The sequence below is a fragment of the Salmo salar genome, chromosome ssa05 (genome assembly GCF_905237065.1).
Source record: "Salmo salar chromosome ssa05, Ssal_v3.1, whole genome shotgun sequence".
In the NCBI taxonomy this organism is placed as follows: Eukaryota; Metazoa; Chordata; class Actinopteri; order Salmoniformes; family Salmonidae; genus Salmo; species Salmo salar.
Window position 1 is genome coordinate 50,815,714 of NC_059446.1, and position 18,124 is coordinate 50,833,837.

At 41.8% G+C, this 18,124-nt stretch overlaps 1 protein-coding gene across 1 annotated transcript in view; it reads left to right on the forward strand.

Moving 5' to 3' along the window:
- The window catches only part of LOC106605061 (plectin), a 239,143-nt gene that overhangs the window by 179,983 nt on the left and 41,036 nt on the right, over positions 1-18,124 (forward strand). The window contains exons 33-35 of the mRNA XM_045717727.1: positions 115-6,465; positions 7,648-7,727; positions 13,164-13,275. Coding sequence (XP_045573683.1) covers positions 115-6,465; positions 7,648-7,727; positions 13,164-13,275 — 6,543 coding nt within the window. The remainder of the gene's footprint in view (positions 1-114; positions 6,466-7,647; positions 7,728-13,163; positions 13,276-18,124) is intronic.

An 18,124-nucleotide genomic window follows, 5' to 3' on the forward strand; every position in this document is an offset into this window, starting at 1 on the left:
TTCTTTACTATAATGCACAATATGTCGATTGATGGAGTTTTTCGTAATATTTTAAATACAAATGAAACTCAAATTGTTCTAATTATGTTCTTGCTTTCCATTTTTCTCAATTAGATGGTCAATGCTCAGCAGAAACAAATCCAACACGAGAAGACAGTACTCCAGCAGACATTCGTCACAGAAAAGGCGGAGCTGTTGAAGAAGGAGAAACAAATTGAAGATGAGAAGAAGAAGCTTGAGAACCAGTTTGAGGAGGAGGTCAAGAAGGCCAAGGCCCTCAAAGAAGAACAGGAACGCCAGAGGAAACAAATGGAGCAGGAGAAAAATAAACTTCAGGCTACCATGGATGCTGCCCTCAACAAACAAAAAGAGGCTGAGAAAGAAATGCTCAACAAGCAAAAAGAGATGCAGGAGCTTGAAAGGAAAAGACTTGAACAGGAAAAGCTGCTTGGCGAGGAGAACAAGAAACTTCGTGAGAAACTGCAGCAGCTCGAGGTTGCCCATAAAGAGCCAGTCTCCCACACCAGAGAAATCGATATCCAGACTGACGATGTGCCTGAGGACGAACTGATCCATATGACCATGGTGGAGACAACAAAGCAGGTTACCAATGGCCAAAGTGTTGGGGAGGAGGTTGACAGTAAGAAGGATACATTTTCTTTTGATGGCATCCGCGAGAAAGTACCTGCAAGCAGACTTTATGAAGTTGGCCTTTTGACGAAAAAGGAGTTTGATAAGCTGAAGAAAGGCAAAGCCACTGTGCAAGACCTCAGCCAAACTGACAAGTTAAGAACAATTCTGCAGGGCAAGAACTGTATAGGGGGTGTCTTGACACAGTCTAATCAGAAAATGGCAATATATGAAGCTATGAAAGAAAAGAAAATTACTCCTGGCTGGGCTTTGATCCTCCTGGAGGCACAGGCAGCATCTGGCTATGTAGTAGACCCAGTTAAAAACAAGAAACTCTCTGTCAGTGAGGCTGTGAAGGAAGGCCTGATCGGACCTGAACTGCACAACAAAATGCTGTCTGCTGAGAGAGCTGTCACTGGTTACAAAGACCCTTACACCGGTAACAAGATCTCACTCTTTGAAGCTATGAAGAAGGGCTTGATTGACAGAGACCATGCCATTAGGCAGCTTGAGGCTCAGATAGCTACTGGCGGACTCATTGACCCCATAAACAGCCACCGTGTGCCCATCGAGACAGCATACAAACAGGGGCAGTTTGACACTGAGATGAACAAGATACTTGAGGACCCTTCGGATGACACCAAGGGATTCTTTGATCCTAACACCCAGGAGAACTTAACATACTTTCAGCTAATGCAGAGATGCAGCACAGATCCGGAGACAGGACTGCTGCTCCTGCCCATCACTGACAAGGCTGCTCTGAGCACGTCAACTTACACAGAGCAGGAGACCAAGGATGTGTTCAGCAAGACGACTGTCTCTGTGCCATTTGGAAAATTCAAAGGGAAGACTGTAACTATCTGGGAAATCATCACCTCTGAGTACTTTACCGAGGACCAGAGAAAGGACCTTATTCGTCAGTACAAGACAGGAAAGATCACAGTGGAAAAAATCATCAAGATTGTTATCACTATGGCAGAGGAAAAGGAAAAAAAGAATGAAATCGCTTTTGAGGGTCTGAGGGGAACAGTCCTTGCTACTGAACTACTGGAGTCAAAGATAATCGACAAAGACCTCTACAACAAGCTGCACACAGGCAATAAAACAATCAAAGAGGTGTCTGAAATGGAGCCTGTTCAAAAATCCTTGAAGGGTACAAACTGCATTGCAGGTGTAGTTATTGACTCAACTAAGGAGACTATGTCGTTCTATCAAGCCATGAAGAAGGATATGATGAGGGTAGGGCCTGCTTTAACTCTCCTGGAAGCACAAGCAGGAACAGGATTTGTTGTTGATCCTATAAAGAATCAGAAGTTCACTGTTGATGAAGCTGTGAAAGCAACTGTCATTGGTCCTGAGCTACATGAAAAACTACTGTCAGCAGAAAGAGGTGTTACAGGCTACAAAGATCCTTACACGGGAAAGACTGTGTCTTTGTTCGAAGCAATGAAGAAAGAACTCATTCCAAAAGATCAGGGCATCAGACTCCTAGACGCGCAGCTTGCAACAGGAGGCATCATTGATCCAGTGAAAAGCCACCGCATCCCACATGATGTTGCCTGTAAACGAGGCTTCTTTGATGACGAAATGAACCAGATTCTGAAAAATCCAACTGATGATGTTAAAGGCTACTTTGACCCCAACACACAGGAAAATGTCACATACTCACAGCTATACAAGAGATGTGTCACTGACAAGAAATCTGGCCTTCAGCTTCTACCTCTGTCTGAGCAAGCAATCAATGCGAAGGAAGAACATGCATACACAGAGGTCCAAACCAAAGAGGCCATGAGACAAGCAACAATGGAGCTGCAGTCTGGTCCACTCAAAGGGAAGAAACTCACTATCTGGGAAATTATCCACTCTGAATATATTACAGAGGAACAGAGAATTGACCTGATGAGGCAGTATAGGTCTGGAACGATTACAATAGAAAAGATCACCACGATTGTGATCACCATTGTAAATGAGAAAGAGGCTAAGAAACAAGAACAAGACAGCTTCAAAGGGCTTAGAGCACCTGTCTCTGCCAAGTCACTGTTTGATTCCAAAATCATTGACAAAGCTACGTTTGACATGCTCCAACAAGGCAAAAAGACACCTACACAGGTCAGCGAAAATGTCAATGTAAGCAAGTACCTGCAGGGCTCTGACAGTATTGCTGGTGTCTACCTTGAACCAACAAAGGAGAAGATCAGCATCTATCAAGCTATGAAGAAAAATCTTCTGAGACACAACACAGGCCTGTCACTTCTAGAGGCCCAAGCTGCCACAGGGTTCATTATAGATCCAGTGAAGAACCAGTACCTGTCAGTGGATGATGCCGTTAAAGCAGGCGTTGTCGGCCCTGAGTTACATGAGAAACTGCTTGCTGCTGAAAAAGCAGTCACTGGTTACAAAGATCCCTTCACGGGCAAAACAATCTCTCTCTTCCAAGCAATGGAAAAAGATCTAATCATTAAGGAGCATGTCATGCCACTCATGGAGGCCCAACTGAGTTCCGGAGGAATCATTGATCCTGTGAATAGCCACCGCGTTCCTATTGACGTTGCCTATCAGAAGAGCCTTTTCAGCAAAGAAATGACACACACCTTCTCGGAACCATCTGACAATAACAAAGCTTTCTCAGACCCCAATTCAGATGAAAAAGTAACATACAAACAGCTGAAAGAGAAGTGCACTAGAGATCCTGATTCAGGCATGAACCTTCTACCACTTTCCAAGCCACAGGCCCCAACTGTGGTGGAGAAGACATACCTCTACACGGAGGAACAGACGCAGAATGACCTGACCACAACCAAAATTGACCTCCCCAGTTCACTTGAATCCCTTGCTGGAGGCTCAAAAAGTCTCTGGGACATCATGAACTCAAATCTACTTCCTGAGCAAGAGAGGAAGAAGCTGATGGAGGAGTATCGCTCAGGCAGTATCACTAAAGAGCGCATGATCATCATCATTATTGAGATTATGGAGCAGAGAGAGATCATCAGAGGTGAAACTGTTAAGTCCTGCAACACAATCAGACGTAGGGTCACTATCGAGGAGCTCTACAATTCCCGTATCATTGACCTGGAGACATTCAACCTGCTGAAGCAAGACAAAAGAAACATCCGTGACATTATGGAGATGCAGAGTGTGAAGCAGTATCTGTTTGGCACGGGCTGCGTTGCTGGTGTCATGTCTGACTCCACTTCCAGGATGAGCATTTATTCAGCGATGAAGAGAGGGTTCTTGAAGCCTGAAATTGCCCTTAGTCTCCTGGAAGCACAAGCAGCAACAGGATTCATAATTGATCCTGTGAGAAACGAGACACTCACTGTTGATGAGGCTGTCCGCAAGGGTGTGGTCGGCCCAGAGATCCACGACAGACTTCTGTCTGCTGAGAGAGCGGTCACAGGCTACAAGGATCCTTATAGTGGCAAAATCATATCTCTCTTCCAAGCAATGAAAAAGGACCTTGTTATGGAGGAATATGCTCTGAAAATGTTGGAGGCTCAGACTGCCACAGGAGGCATTATGGATCCTGAATTCTACTTCCACCTCCCAGCAGACATTGCCACACAGAGAGGATACATCAACAAGGAAACAAATACAAGGCTTGCTGATGACGTAAAGGGATTTGTTGACCCTGTCACTGAGGAGAAACTTTCTTATGCCCAATTACTCAAGAGATGCAAGATTGACCCTACCAATGGGATGCGCTTGCTGTCACTGGGAGACAAGAGACTGATGTTCAAAGGTCTTAGAAAACAGATCACCATAGAGGAGATGTTACGCTCTCAGATCATCGACCAACAGACGGTCAATGAGCTGAATGAAGGTCTGATTTCAGTGGAAGAGGTTAGCCGTCGACTCCAAAAATACCTTGAGGGCACAAGCTGTATCGCTGGTGTTTATGTAGAGGGAACTAATGACCGTCTATCAGTCTACCAAGCCATGAAAAAGAACATGATCAGGCCAGGAACTGCCTTTGAACTGCTTGAGGCTCAGGCTGCCACAGGCTATGTAATTGACCCAATCAAAAATCTCAAACTTACTGTCAATGAATCTGTCAAGATGGGAATAGTGGGGCCAGAATTCAAAGACAAGCTTCTCTCTGCTGAGCGTGCCGTGACAGGTTACAGAGACCCCTATTCCGGCAAGACAATCTCTCTGTTCCAGGCCATGAAGAAGGGGCTCATCTTAAAAGACCATGGAATACGTCTCCTTGAGGCTCAGATTGCCACTGGCGGAATCATTGACCCAGAGGAGAGTCATCGCTTGCCAGTGGAGGTGGCCTACAACCGTGGCCTCTTCGACGAGGAAATGAATGAGATTCTCACAGATCCATCAGATGACACCAAGGGTTTCTTCGATCCCAACACTGAGGAGAACCTGACCTACCTCGGGCTAATGGAGAGATGCATCACTGACCCAGCTACTGGCCTTGTCCTCCTGCTCCTGAAGGAGAAGAAGCGTGAGAAAAAGACCTCCTCCAAATCCTCTGTCCGCAAACGCCGAGTAGTCATCGTGGACCCAGATTCAGGCAAAGAGATGACTGTCTATGAGGCATTTAGAAAGCAGCTCATTGACCATCAGACCTACCTAGAGCTTTCTGAGCAGGAGTGTGAGTGGGAAGAGATCACGCAGACATCCTCTGATGGCGTTATCAAGTCAATGATCATCGACAGACGGTCAGGAAGACAGTATGACATTGATGACGCCCTCGCACGAGGCCTCATTGACCAGACTTCACTTAGTACATACCGCTCCGGAAACCTGTCAATCACTGAGTTTGCTGACATGCTGTCTGGAAACATGGGTGGCTTCCGCTCCCGGTCATCCTCTTTTGGTTCCACCTCTGGTTCCACCTCATCATCATACAATCCCATGAGCCCCATACCCTCCATTAGACCCCCTGCAATCATGTGGAATGACCCCACGGAGGAGACTGGCCCTGTAGCCGGAATCCTGGATACAGACACTTTGGAGAAGGTGTCAGTCACAGAGGCCATGCACAGGAACCTTGTGGACAATATCACAGGCCAAAGATTACTTGAGGCACAAGCCTGCACAGGGGGCATAATCGACCCAACTACTGGGGAACGATTCGCTGTTACTGAGGCAACCGAGAAAGGGCTTGTGGACAAGGTGATGGTGGACCGTATCAACCTGGCTCACAAAGCTTTCAATGGATTTGAGGACCCAAGAACCAAAGTGAAGATGTCTGCCTCCCAAGCTCTAAAGAAAGGCTGGCTGTATTATGAAGCTGGGCAACGTTTTCTGGAAGTCCAGTACCTTACGGGGGGGCTGATTGAACCGGATGTTGAGGGCAGAGTCTCACTGGATGAATCCATCAGAAAGGGCACAATTGATGCTCGCACTGCTCAGAAGCTGAGAGATGTGAGTGCTTACTCCAAATACCTGACATGTCCCAAAACCAAACTAAAAATCTCCTACAAAGATGCCATGGACAGAAGCATGGTTGAGGAAGGATCTGGCCTGCGACTGCTGGAGGCCTCCTCACAGTCAAGCAAAGGGCTGTACAGCCCATACAATGCCAGCAATTCCGGGTCTGCCGCTGGCTCCAGGTCTGGGTCCAGGACTGGATCCAGAACAGGATCCAGAAGAGGCAGCTTTGATGCCACAGGTTCCGGTTTCACCATGAACTTCTCATCCTCCTCCTACACCAGCTCCAGCAGTTATGGTGGCCGCAGATATGATGCAGGACCTCATAATGGGCTCAACATGGATGAGCTAGCCCAAGCCCTTACGGCTCTAGCAATGATCAGGCCATGCAGCTTAGAAGGACAACGAGCCTTCCCAATGATGATACCAATGCATATCGCGGTTGCATAATTTAGAGGAAAAATCAATTGACATTTGAAAAACAAATAATTAATTTATTCTGCTCCTCATGTGGTCACATTAGGAAATGGCTGGAAGTAATTAAATGCAGTTCCTCATAAAGATGTTCAAAACAATGCCTTATCTCTCCAGCCTTAATTTCTTAGAATTATTAGATAAATTAACTGTTTTGTTCCGTTTTATTGCAATTTTTATTGATTAGGAAGTCAATTTATATTTTAAGAGCAAAGTTTCGGATTTAGTTTTTACTTCATAAAAAGTGACCACAACTGATTTTATAGTTCGGGTTAACACAACTTGTATACTTAAGCTTTCCTTAACGAACATATGTACTTCGAACAGATATATTTTTACAGTTTTCTTTTTCTTTTTAAACTTAAGAATATTTTTTATCCACTTTCTTTTATCTGTTTGACAATATTCTATGAAATATGCCAACATAGATATTATAGTGATGCTTTTAGATGTCTTCATATTTCTGAATGTCTGTATAGAGTTTGACCCAGAGTTTAAAAAAAAAGTGAAATATGTTATCTAGCAAAGTAAAACAAATAGTCGCAGAGCAGAATAAAGAAACACTACATAAACAGTGGAGGAAGACTGCAACATTCAAAGTTTAATGAACTGCTTCCCTGCCTACATCCCAGACAACATTGCCCTTTCTGTTCAGTGGACAGGCCCATGCACCAAGTCATCACCTTATTCTTTAATCACCCACTTCAAAGTTCTGAACTATTACACCCATCATTATGGACTACTATACCCACCATTTACCTCTTATCAAGTGTTCCTGGTAGACTGTCCTAAGAAGATTTCAGGCTTCACCATGCTTCCTCTGACATTAGAGGCAAAGATCTGCATCCTGGATGTTGCTTTGGTTCTTGTAAGTTGAAATCAGTTTTCTGATTTGTAATTTGGTAATATAGTTTTGTAATGTACTTTCCTTTTATCCCTTTCATCACAGCCTTCTCTACTCTCCTCTGATTCTGTTTTTTTCTCCTCCCCCTTTATCGCTAGTATTTCAATTCTAGTTTGAAAGAAAGCGCTATCAAACGTTTTTATTAGTTGGATGATTATGATCATGCCTTTTTCACCTCAGTATTTTAAGATGATTGATTCCCTTTTTTTGACAGATGTCTCATTCCATCAGAATTCGATGGGGATTTGCAGGTACTCAGATTGGCTTGGCTGATGAGTCTCTTAACGGGGACGATATCCCAGTTCAACAGCTTCAGCATCCAGAAATTCAGGTAAGTTCATCATCTACCAAATAAAGCATTAAATAATCAAATACATTTGCTATTTATTTGTTTGCATTACAATTATTTATTTTTTTGTTTATTTTTTTTTGTTACTGTTATTGGTTTTGTTGTCTCAAAATTATTATTTTTGTTTTGTTTTTAGATCTGCCATTGAGTACCTTGCTTCCATTGCACCTCCCTCATTTTTGAAGACAGTTGAGGCTTGTGACCCCTGAAGTCTCCCTGGGATACCATACTAGGAACAAACTCCATGAACTTTTGTCCAACATTCTTACTTGAATATTGATCATAATCCCCCTATTTTGGATTACACCACTTACATGTACACATCACTATGTTTATGGGCTTTCACATGGTCAGCACCATGAAGATGAAATGCAATGTAATCTTAATTTCTGTAAGCAACATCATTGTAACATCAGTCAAAACCAAAGTAAATAGTTGCTGAGATGACATTGCAATATATGATCTGATTTTACAATACATTGAATGAATGTACATATTTTCTAGGATCAAGACATTTTCCTACATTTTACATATTTCCTTTGCAAAAATGATTTTGAAGCTTTGTCATATGTTGCTTTTAAACCAGTATAGTAGTTCTTGTTTTCCATACCAAGAATGTTTTTTTTCTGTTCTGCTTCTAGGAAGTGTTTTACTTCTGTAAATCTTCATTTTCATTTGTCATCATATTTTTCTTATATAATACATTTTTGCTTTGCATGTTTTACTAACTTGGTAATAAATATTTTTGGAAAAAATAAATTGTAAGAAGAAGAGAATAGAACATGTATCTGCTCCGCAAAACGTGTTTCGTTAAATGCGGATTTAAGTGGTAACAAGATATTTAATCAAAACTAACTGGTTGGTTTTGCTCATTAACAGATTTTTGTGTTGAGTGGCATGGTGAATGGAATCTGGTGTATGTTTTGATGATAACACTTTAATGTAAATAAATGTGCTATTAAAAAAGGTAATCTTGTCAACTACATTTCAATATCCAGGTAAATCACACATTCTGACAATGGAATTATCTACACAGTGACCGTACAGCATACAGAACATATCACTAATATTAAGCATAACACATAAGATTACATTGTGTGTACCTGTAGGCGCATTATATATTTTCACACTAAAGGCTATGAATCAATTTATTGGTAGAAGCATCTGATATACTGTATGTTTTTCATGCAAAATTGCTCAATTGATGCAAATGACTTCAGTTTAAGCCATTGTATTTAGTGGTAGGCCTTGTACTTTAGTTTAGTCATTTTATTGTGGTATGCATATACTTAAGCTTAAAACCATTGTTTTGTACAGTGGTGGAAAAAGTACACAATTGTCATACTGGAGTAAAAGTAAAAATACCTTAATAGAAAATGACTCAAGTAAAAGTGAAAGTCACCCAGTAAAATACTACTTGAGTGAAAGTCTAAAAGTATTTGGTTTTAAATATACTGTACTTAAGGAATCTGAGCCCTAGGAAGACCTGAGCCCTAGGAGGACCTGAGCCCTAGGACCATGCCTCAGGACTACCTGGTGCCTGCTGCCTGCTGCTGCTCCAGTTTCAACTGTTCTGCCTGCGGCTATGGAACCCTGACCTGTTCACTGTGATTACTATTATTTGACCATGCTGGTCATTTATGAACATTTGAACATCTTGGCCATGTTCTGTTATAATCTCCACATGGCACAACCAGAAGAGGACTGGCCACCCCTCATAGCCTGGTTCCTCTCTAGGTTTCTTCCTAGGTTTTGGCCTTTCTAGGGAGTTTTTCCTAGCCACCGTGCTTCTACTCCTGCATTGTTTGGGGTTTTAGGCTGGGTTTCTGTACAGCACTTTGATACATCAGCTGATGTGAGAAGGGCTATATAAATACATTTGATTTGAATCAAAAGTAAAGGTAATTGCTAAAGTATACTTAAGTATCAAAGTAAAAGTATAAATAATTTCAAATTCCTTATATGATAGCCAGGGGCACACTCCAACACTCAGACATTATTTACAAATTAAGCATTTGTGTTTAGTGAGTCTGCCAGATCAGTGGCAGTAGAGATGACCAGGGATGTTCTCTTGATAAGTGTGAATTGGACCATTTTCCTGTCCTGCTAGACATTCAAAATATAACTAGTACTTTTGGGTGTCAGAGAAAATGCATGGAGTAAAAAGTACATTGTTTTCTGTAGGAATGTAGTGAAGTAAAAGTAGTCAAAAATATAAATAGTAAAGTACAGATACCCCAAAAAATGGCTTAAGTAGTACTTTAAAGTATTTTTACATAATTACTTTACACCGCTGGTACTGTATACCATGTTAGTATCATTATAGGTGAATTAAGTAGTATTTCATGCCCTCTACTTGCTGTCTGCAAGCACTACTGTCTGCATTATTTCATTTCACCATTATGAGGGCACTACTAGTTTGACTTACAAGTCATTTCAACTCATGTCCTCTTGGAATCATACGAGCAAACAATGAACCCTCCTTCACGATTCAGCTACCAACTTCATTTAATGGATACATTTTCTGTCAGCGACTTGGAGAATGTTATTAGAGACTTAGATATACAGTGTCTGTGTGTTATGAATGGGCGGGTGTGGAAGTAGTGCTCTATCGGCCTATCTATATTTCTGTGTGTGTCTTTCTATGCCAATGTTAGCCTTTGATATTGATGGAAGATCCAGCCAATATGAGAGATGGGCCGTCTACCTGCCAGAATACCTCTAATGACTGCCTTGACTACCCTTCACTGACCCTGTCCCTCCCACACCTCCCAGAGAGGGGTGTCGAGGAGGTAAGTCATCAGAGAATGGGGTGAATCTATGGAGAAAATGTATGGAGTAAAAAGTATATTGTTTTCTGTAGGAATGTAGTGAAGTAAAAGTTGACCAAAATATAAATAATAAAGTATAGATACCCCAAAAAACGACTTAAGTAGTACTTCAAAGTATTTTTTACTTAAGTAATTTACACAACTGGCCCTGTATGCCATGATAGTATCATTATAGGTGAATTAAGTAGTGTCTTTAATGCCCTATACTTGCTGTCTGCAAGCACCACTGTCTGCATTATTTCATTTCACCATTATAAGGGCACTATTAGTTTGACTTACAAGTAATTTCAACTCATGTCCTCTTGGAATCAGAGGTCTTGGAATACAAGCAAACAATAAACCCTCATCCCCTCATTCACGATTCAGCTACCAACTTCATATATACATTTTCTGTCGGCAACTTGGAGAACGTTATTATTAGAGACTTAGATATACAGTGTATGTGTGTCTGTGTGTTATGAATGGGCAGGTTTGGAAGTAGTGCTCTATCGGCCTATCTATATGTCTGTGTGTGTCTTTCTATGCCAATGTTAGTCTTCGATATTGATGGAAGATCCAGCCAATATGAGAGATGAGCCATCTACCTGCCAGAATACCTCTAATGACTGCCTTGACTACACTTCACTGACCCTGTCCCTCCCACACCTCCCAGAGAGGAGTGACGAGGAGGTAAGTCATCAGAGAATGGGGTTGAGGCAATGCTTTGGGAAGACATTGCTGTAACAGACCTACCAGTAGGGGGCAGTAAAATGAAATACCTACATTTGAACTTTGGTAGTACTATACTAAAGTATCGATGAGGACAAACTCAGTGTCCTGATCACTACCAATTCAGCTGCACTACTTCACGGTATTATACTGTATATTGAGTGAAAGCAAACACAAATGAATAATCTCTGATGCATTGTTATTTTTGTTGTCTGTTTCAGGAAGAAAGGGGGAGTGTGTATGGATTGGCAACACTCACATCCAAGGAACAGAGCTCTGGGTATGGGTAAATGCAAAAACAAAGTAGCCATGGTTCAATTCAACACATAACCCATCACAACTTCAACATTTCAACAATTCACATAATTGGTGAATTTTCCTTTGTGTATGCATTTCAAGATCGTAACATTTGTAATTAAATACAATTTCAATGTGTTAGACATGTTGCACTGGGCTCCATGCCCAAACTGAACAAATGGCTGGTGATGATGACAGTTGGTCGATTGTCACAGTTTAGTGGACCAGTGTGCCTGGATCTAAAGTCATTGACCTGAATGGTCAAACAGAACAAAGACAATAACAATAAGGAACTGTAAAGCACACAGTGTAAAAGGTCCAGTTACAAACATTGGGTAATTGGTATGGTTATTGGTTATCGCAGTAAACAATGATTTTAATGAAAGAAAAAAAAAATGTCAATAGTGAAATGAAAGGTGTCTCCTCGTGCTCTCCCACACAGGTGCGGCGACTACAACCGCTTGACGGGAGTGCACTTGAAGATATGTAGAAACTGATTTTTATCAGAAACGCGCAATGTCGTTTACAGACATTTGTTTACATCCCTGTTAGTGAGCATTTCTCATTTGCCATGATAATCCATCCACCTGACAGGTGTGGCATATCAAATAGCATGATCATTACACAGGTGCACCTTGCACTGGGTACAATAAAAGGCCACTCTAATGAAGCCCTTTTGTGGGGAAAATCTCATTCTGATTGGCTGGGCCTGGCTTGCCAGTGGGTGGGCCTGGCTCTCAAGAGAGTGGGCCTATGCCCACCCATGGCTGTGCCCCTGCCCAGTCATGTGAAATCCATAAATTAGAGCCTAATGAATTTATTTCAATTGACTGATTTCCTTCTATGAGCTGTAACTGTATAATCTTTGAAATTGTTGCATGTTGCATTTATTGTTGTTCAGTATACAAAAATTGCTGATCTTTTTAAACGCCTCACCCGATAGGCATGGAAATACCCTCAAATTGAAACTGACCATCTGCACTTTAACCTCATAGTCTTTGTTTAATTTCAAATCAAAACTTTTGAAGTATAGAGCCCAAAATAGAAAAAATGCTTCACTGTCCCAATAATTATGTATAATGACACTTTAAATTACAGTATTTATCCAGGTTATTATTCATGATAAATAGTAATTTGCTGAAAATAAAAAAAAGAGGAAAATTCTATTATAAACTGGGTGGTTCGAGCCCTGAATGCTGATTGGCTGACAGCCGTGGTATATCACGAGTATGACAAAACATGTATTTTTACTGCTCTAATTATGTTGGTAACCAATTTATAACAGCAATAAGGCACCTCGGGGGTTTGTGGTGTATGGCCAATATACCACGGCTAAGGACTGTGTATAGGGCTCCGCGATGCGTCGTGCCTAAAAACAGCACTTAGCCGTGTTATATTGGCCATATACCCCCTCGTGCCTTATTGCTTAAATACAAAGTCCCCTTTCACTGTAGCTGGAAAAGCAGTTTGCAATACTCTAGGTATTTGAAGTTACTGTAGGTATCTGATTAGGCAGGTATTGATATGTATATGAGATTAATAGTGACATAGACACAAGCTTTGTGGGCTTGTATGCTTCCAGGAGGGAGTCAGAGGAGTGGAGCCAATGGCAGGGGGAGTTCAGAGGTCAAATCCGAGCCCTACGACACTGGCTGAAGAGCATGGAGATGAGGCTACCTCCTCTGGACCATATGGTCAGTTGGGTTGTTGAGTTGTTAGGTTCCTTACCTTTCTCTCTTTCACTTATGTAACTCACAGCTTGAATGTCATTTGTTTTATATATATTTCTAAGAGATGTTATGTCAACATTGCTAACATCAGTCTTTCCCCGCTGTAAAATTATTCTCAGAGGTTTAGTGCACATTACGCACTTAGCAGTAGAATGAATAGGGCCTTGGCATATTTAGTCAAGCAAAATCCTTTTAGTGGATTCTGCTGCAAGAGGCTATCAACCTATTGCCATCATCATCAATGGATATCCACGGAACCATTAAAGATGAACATCGTCCTCCATCCTCTGTTGCTGTGCATCCAATAACAGAGAGTAAAAGACACTGAAGGAGAGGGGGCTGGATAGTAAGTCAAGGAGAAGAATGAGTGAACAATGTTGATATATTATCCATTCACAGGATGCTAGAGGACTGGACAATACCCATTCCCCATGATGCAACTTGTTGGTCTAACACTAATTGTGTGGGCTGGGAGAAATCCAAAGAAGATTTCAAACAAAAACAGTGATTTGAGGCTGGCCCCTATTGTGTAATCTACTGTCCCCATGGCGCTGGGCTGAGCATCACTATCGAATAATATGCCCTAAGTCCCAGAGAAAAAAATGCTTTCTCACCCAGGGGGCTGGCATGATACCACTAAACAGAGAGCGAGAGAAAAACTGTGCAAACAACAGAGCAAGAGTCAGAAGGGAGATACACATTACACATACAGGCGTATGACTTCAGACAGAAGGAAAAAGAGCAAGGGAATCAGTGAGAGAGAAGAATCTAGAGCCAGACGGACTCAAGCGGAGATCGAGGTGGTGGTCTTAGCTCCTCCATATCCTGCAGCGAGTTTCCTTTGGGGAGAGGGGCAGGCAGGCAAGCTCTTTTGTGCTCTGCTGGGACAGGGAGGCTGGAGAGACGCTCATCAGTGGAGGCCCACTGCACACATGAGCGAACACCCTGAAAGGACATTAGACTCAGATGGGAGGATGAGGACAGAGAGAAAAAAAAGAAAAGAAAAACAGGATCTTACAGACAGAATACTTTGTTGTGTATAGCCCAGCCATTCGTCTTTTTTATCTGTTAGTAACGCATAATGAGATTTAAGTGTTGCACAATAATTAGTGTGTCTTGAAGGGTGATATTTTATATCACAAACATTAACAGGGTTTTTTAAGACTGTGGATAATGAACAAGGGCCTCAACTCCGATAATTAGCCTAATCCACAGATTTAAAGCGGACTAGCATGAAACATTGATATGACCAGACTGAAGAGCACACCACGACTCTTTACAACACAAACACTGATTGAATCAATCGCCATACTGTGTTTTTCAGCATCATCTTGTTACTCTCTGCATTATTTAGCCCTTTTGTCGTCTTTGTGTTTATTTTTTTGTGGTTGTGAGTACTGTGTTACCACAGAGTGAAGGAGGACCTTATTGTGATTGATAGGTTTTGGTTGATTTAGTGTTACTAAAAGCTCCATTGTCCTAATTGTTTGTTTGATTGATTAATTGATTATAACGCTAAACGGCGTAACAACCGAACCTTTGTGTAGTCTTAACATTCTGTATACTCCCCTTGTCCTCAGGGTAAAAAATGACCCGCCTTCACTAAACCCCTAAAATAAAGCAGCTTAATTGAATTTTAAACCCTGAATCTAGTCTTCCCTGTGGCTCAGTTGGTAGAGCATGGTGTGTGCAACACCAGGGTTGTGGGTTCGATTCCCACGGGGGGCCAGTACAAAAAAAAAAACGAAATGTATGCATTCACTACTGTAAGTCGCTTTGGATAAGAGCGTCTGCTAAATGACTAAAATGTAAATGTATTTTGCATGAAGAAGCAACCTGTTATTCATGACAAACTTTGTGAATATCTGGGTTTTCCCTCTTCACAATGCAAAAAGACTGCATTTAATCAGTGGACACCACTCGTTTTTATTATTATTATTGCTAAAGGTACTGCATAGGTGTAAACATCAATTTTTTAGCAAGAGATAGCACTTGTATAGCCTAAGAAAGTAGCAGAAATGTGCAGAAAGTAGTTTTAAATGCATTTCATTGAGATAAGGCTACCTCATCTGGACCATTTTTTGGCAACATTGTGATATATTCTTAGATACTGTCAACTACAAAATACTAGTATTTTCCCATTTGTTTAACCATTGTATTAAACAACAACAATAAATAAGAATAAAATAAGATAATAGATACAAAACAAAAACGTGAAGAACATAAATCAATCAACTCTAATTAGAACATGTAGTACAGTATGCAACTATGTGTGCATGGATTTTGCAGATGTATTTCTCATATGTGCAGCACATAGTATTTGTTTTACAGTCCTTCTTTTGGGGGCAGAATTGGCATCTCCTCCTCTTGCCTGCCCCAGCTGCAGCCTCAGGTGTATCAGGACAAGATTCAGCCCCCTGAACAGCTTTCACAAGCGCTGCAGAGGCTGCTGTACAGGGGAGGCGCTCCCTTCTTTGAAAGTGTGGGGTTACAAGTGCCTTTCCCAGCTGCTCCAGGAACACCCTCCTCTTGGTCCACTTATCAGGCATCCAGGTAGGGTTGATCTTGTTCCATATCACGAAGACATTGTATGAGGACACATCAATGATGTTATGGAAGATGACCAGGGGCCAGCGGGCAGTCATCCTTCTGCAGCTGTAAGTTCCAATCACCTTATCCAGGTTGTCCACGTCTCCTTTGTTGTGGTTGTAGTCCAGGATGATGGCTGGCTTCCTGTCCTCACGATCACTGATCTCAGCCGTTTTGTGCAGTGTGCTCAGGAGGACCACATTCTTGTTCCTCTTTGGGAGGTAAGAAACTAGAGTGGTGGTGGGGGTGAAGGCAAACTTTGATAAGAGGAGTGCAGGGGGAGCTCAGGCTTGTTCTTTCAAACTGTGCCAACCATGGGGATATTTCTCTTCAGGAGCTGCTGGCTGAGTTCAATCAGTAGCACACATAATCTCAATTTCTCATTGTGTGTGTGTGTGTGTGTGTGTGTGTGTGTGTGTGTGTGTGTGTGTGTGTGTGTGTGTGTGTGTGTGTGTGTGTGTGTGTGTGTGTGTGTGTGTGTGTGTGTGTGTGTGTGTGTGTGTGTGTCTTTGTGGTTTTTGTGGTGTGTAAATCATTTTATAACTGCCGGATCAAAAATGACCCTAAGACCATCTTTGTACCCTGGTGGTGTACAGCTTTCATGGAAATATGATCAAAGCAATGTTTCACTTTTTCTAATGTTGTGGTCACTCTAGGAAAAGTCATCAAATTTCAAGTTCAAAAAATATAATTCAGTGGGTTTTCTCTGCTGTTAAACATAGTGGCAGGCCATTTTTAAGACAACACAAGGGTTAATTATTTAATCTTATAATCAGGGCTCAAACTGGATAGATACACATGACCTTCTGGTGAACGTATCCAATAGTTTTTCTCTAATATTGAATTGCAAAATATTTTTGCGTTATGATGCCATCATCACGCTTTGTTGTAGTGTGTGACTCAAAAATGTGTGTATGACACATGTATGACTCAACTCAACTTTTTATGAGCTATAAGGTAGACCGCTATGTTCAGTGGTGAACTGAGAGTGTGGGGGCTCCTGTGCCTCTCCCAGTGAGCATGGGTTAAATGCAGGTAGTCTTTTATCAGTACTGTGCCTTTATCACAGTGCACCCCTCCATAAGCCTTTGTCATGTTAATGCTGCTAGTCTGCTCCACTGCTGCTTTCAGTATGGTCTGTGGGGACTCGTTAGTTAGCTAGGCTAACTGCGTGAATGAGACACAACACAACTTCCTCCAACTTGCCAACAATACACAGGAGAGAGACACACCTGCTCCTTAACACAGGTCATGCTCTGACAGTGGGACATGTTCTTTAGAACATACTGTAGCAAAATGTTTTGCAATGGAAAACAAACATTTGACTTTTGAACGACAATATCAGATAGTACTTCACTGTTTCACTCCGCTTCGGGACATTTTATTCCGTTCCGTGACTTACCTTGTTTCTCCATACAACCTAACAGCTTCCATAAACCAAGTTAAGGTGATTCATAAACAGCTGTGAAGAAGAAATTTGATATTTAAAAAAAAAAGTAGGCCTAGAGGTTTACGTTGTGAAAATTACTTGAAAAGTTTGCATTGTGTAAGAAGTGCTGTATTGCGTCACTCAAAAGTCAGAAAAGCAATCTCTCCATTCAGAGAAACAAATTAAGGCCAAAAGTTCCTCTCTTCTTTGTCGTGTCCCCCCGCTAATGAGGAACTGCTGGATAAAGGGTGTTTGTGTCCCTCTGTCTCTAAAGGTCTCTAATTTCCCTGGGTTCGCTGCAAAGTCTGCGTCTCAAATAAGCCCTGCACACATAACCTGCAAACAGACCAGGAAGACGGATGAGAGAGCGCAGTCTATTCTCCTCTCCTCTGTCTTGATGGCAGTGGGCAAACAGTAGTCCCTCTCTGATGAAGGCAGATAATGACTTGGGAAGATTTGTTTGTGTTGATTGCTGTGAGTCACTAAGTGGTAAAGATAGGGAGGGGAGGGATTGTGTGTGTGCATGTGTGTATGTATGTGAGTGTGCGTGCGTGCGTGCGTGTGTGTGTTCATAATGTTTTGAATTGTGATTGAATTGTGATTATCCACTTCTTTATGGTCCTGGGATTTTTGTGATTCTTTAGCATTTGTGATCAACCTTTTCATAGGAATACTAAGGTTATTGACAATGTAGCCTCTTCTTTTATGTTCTGACTCTTTACAATCTAATCTTCCGGCAGGTAGCCTAGTAGTTAGAGTGTTGGGCCAGTAACCGAAAGGTTGCTAGATAAAATC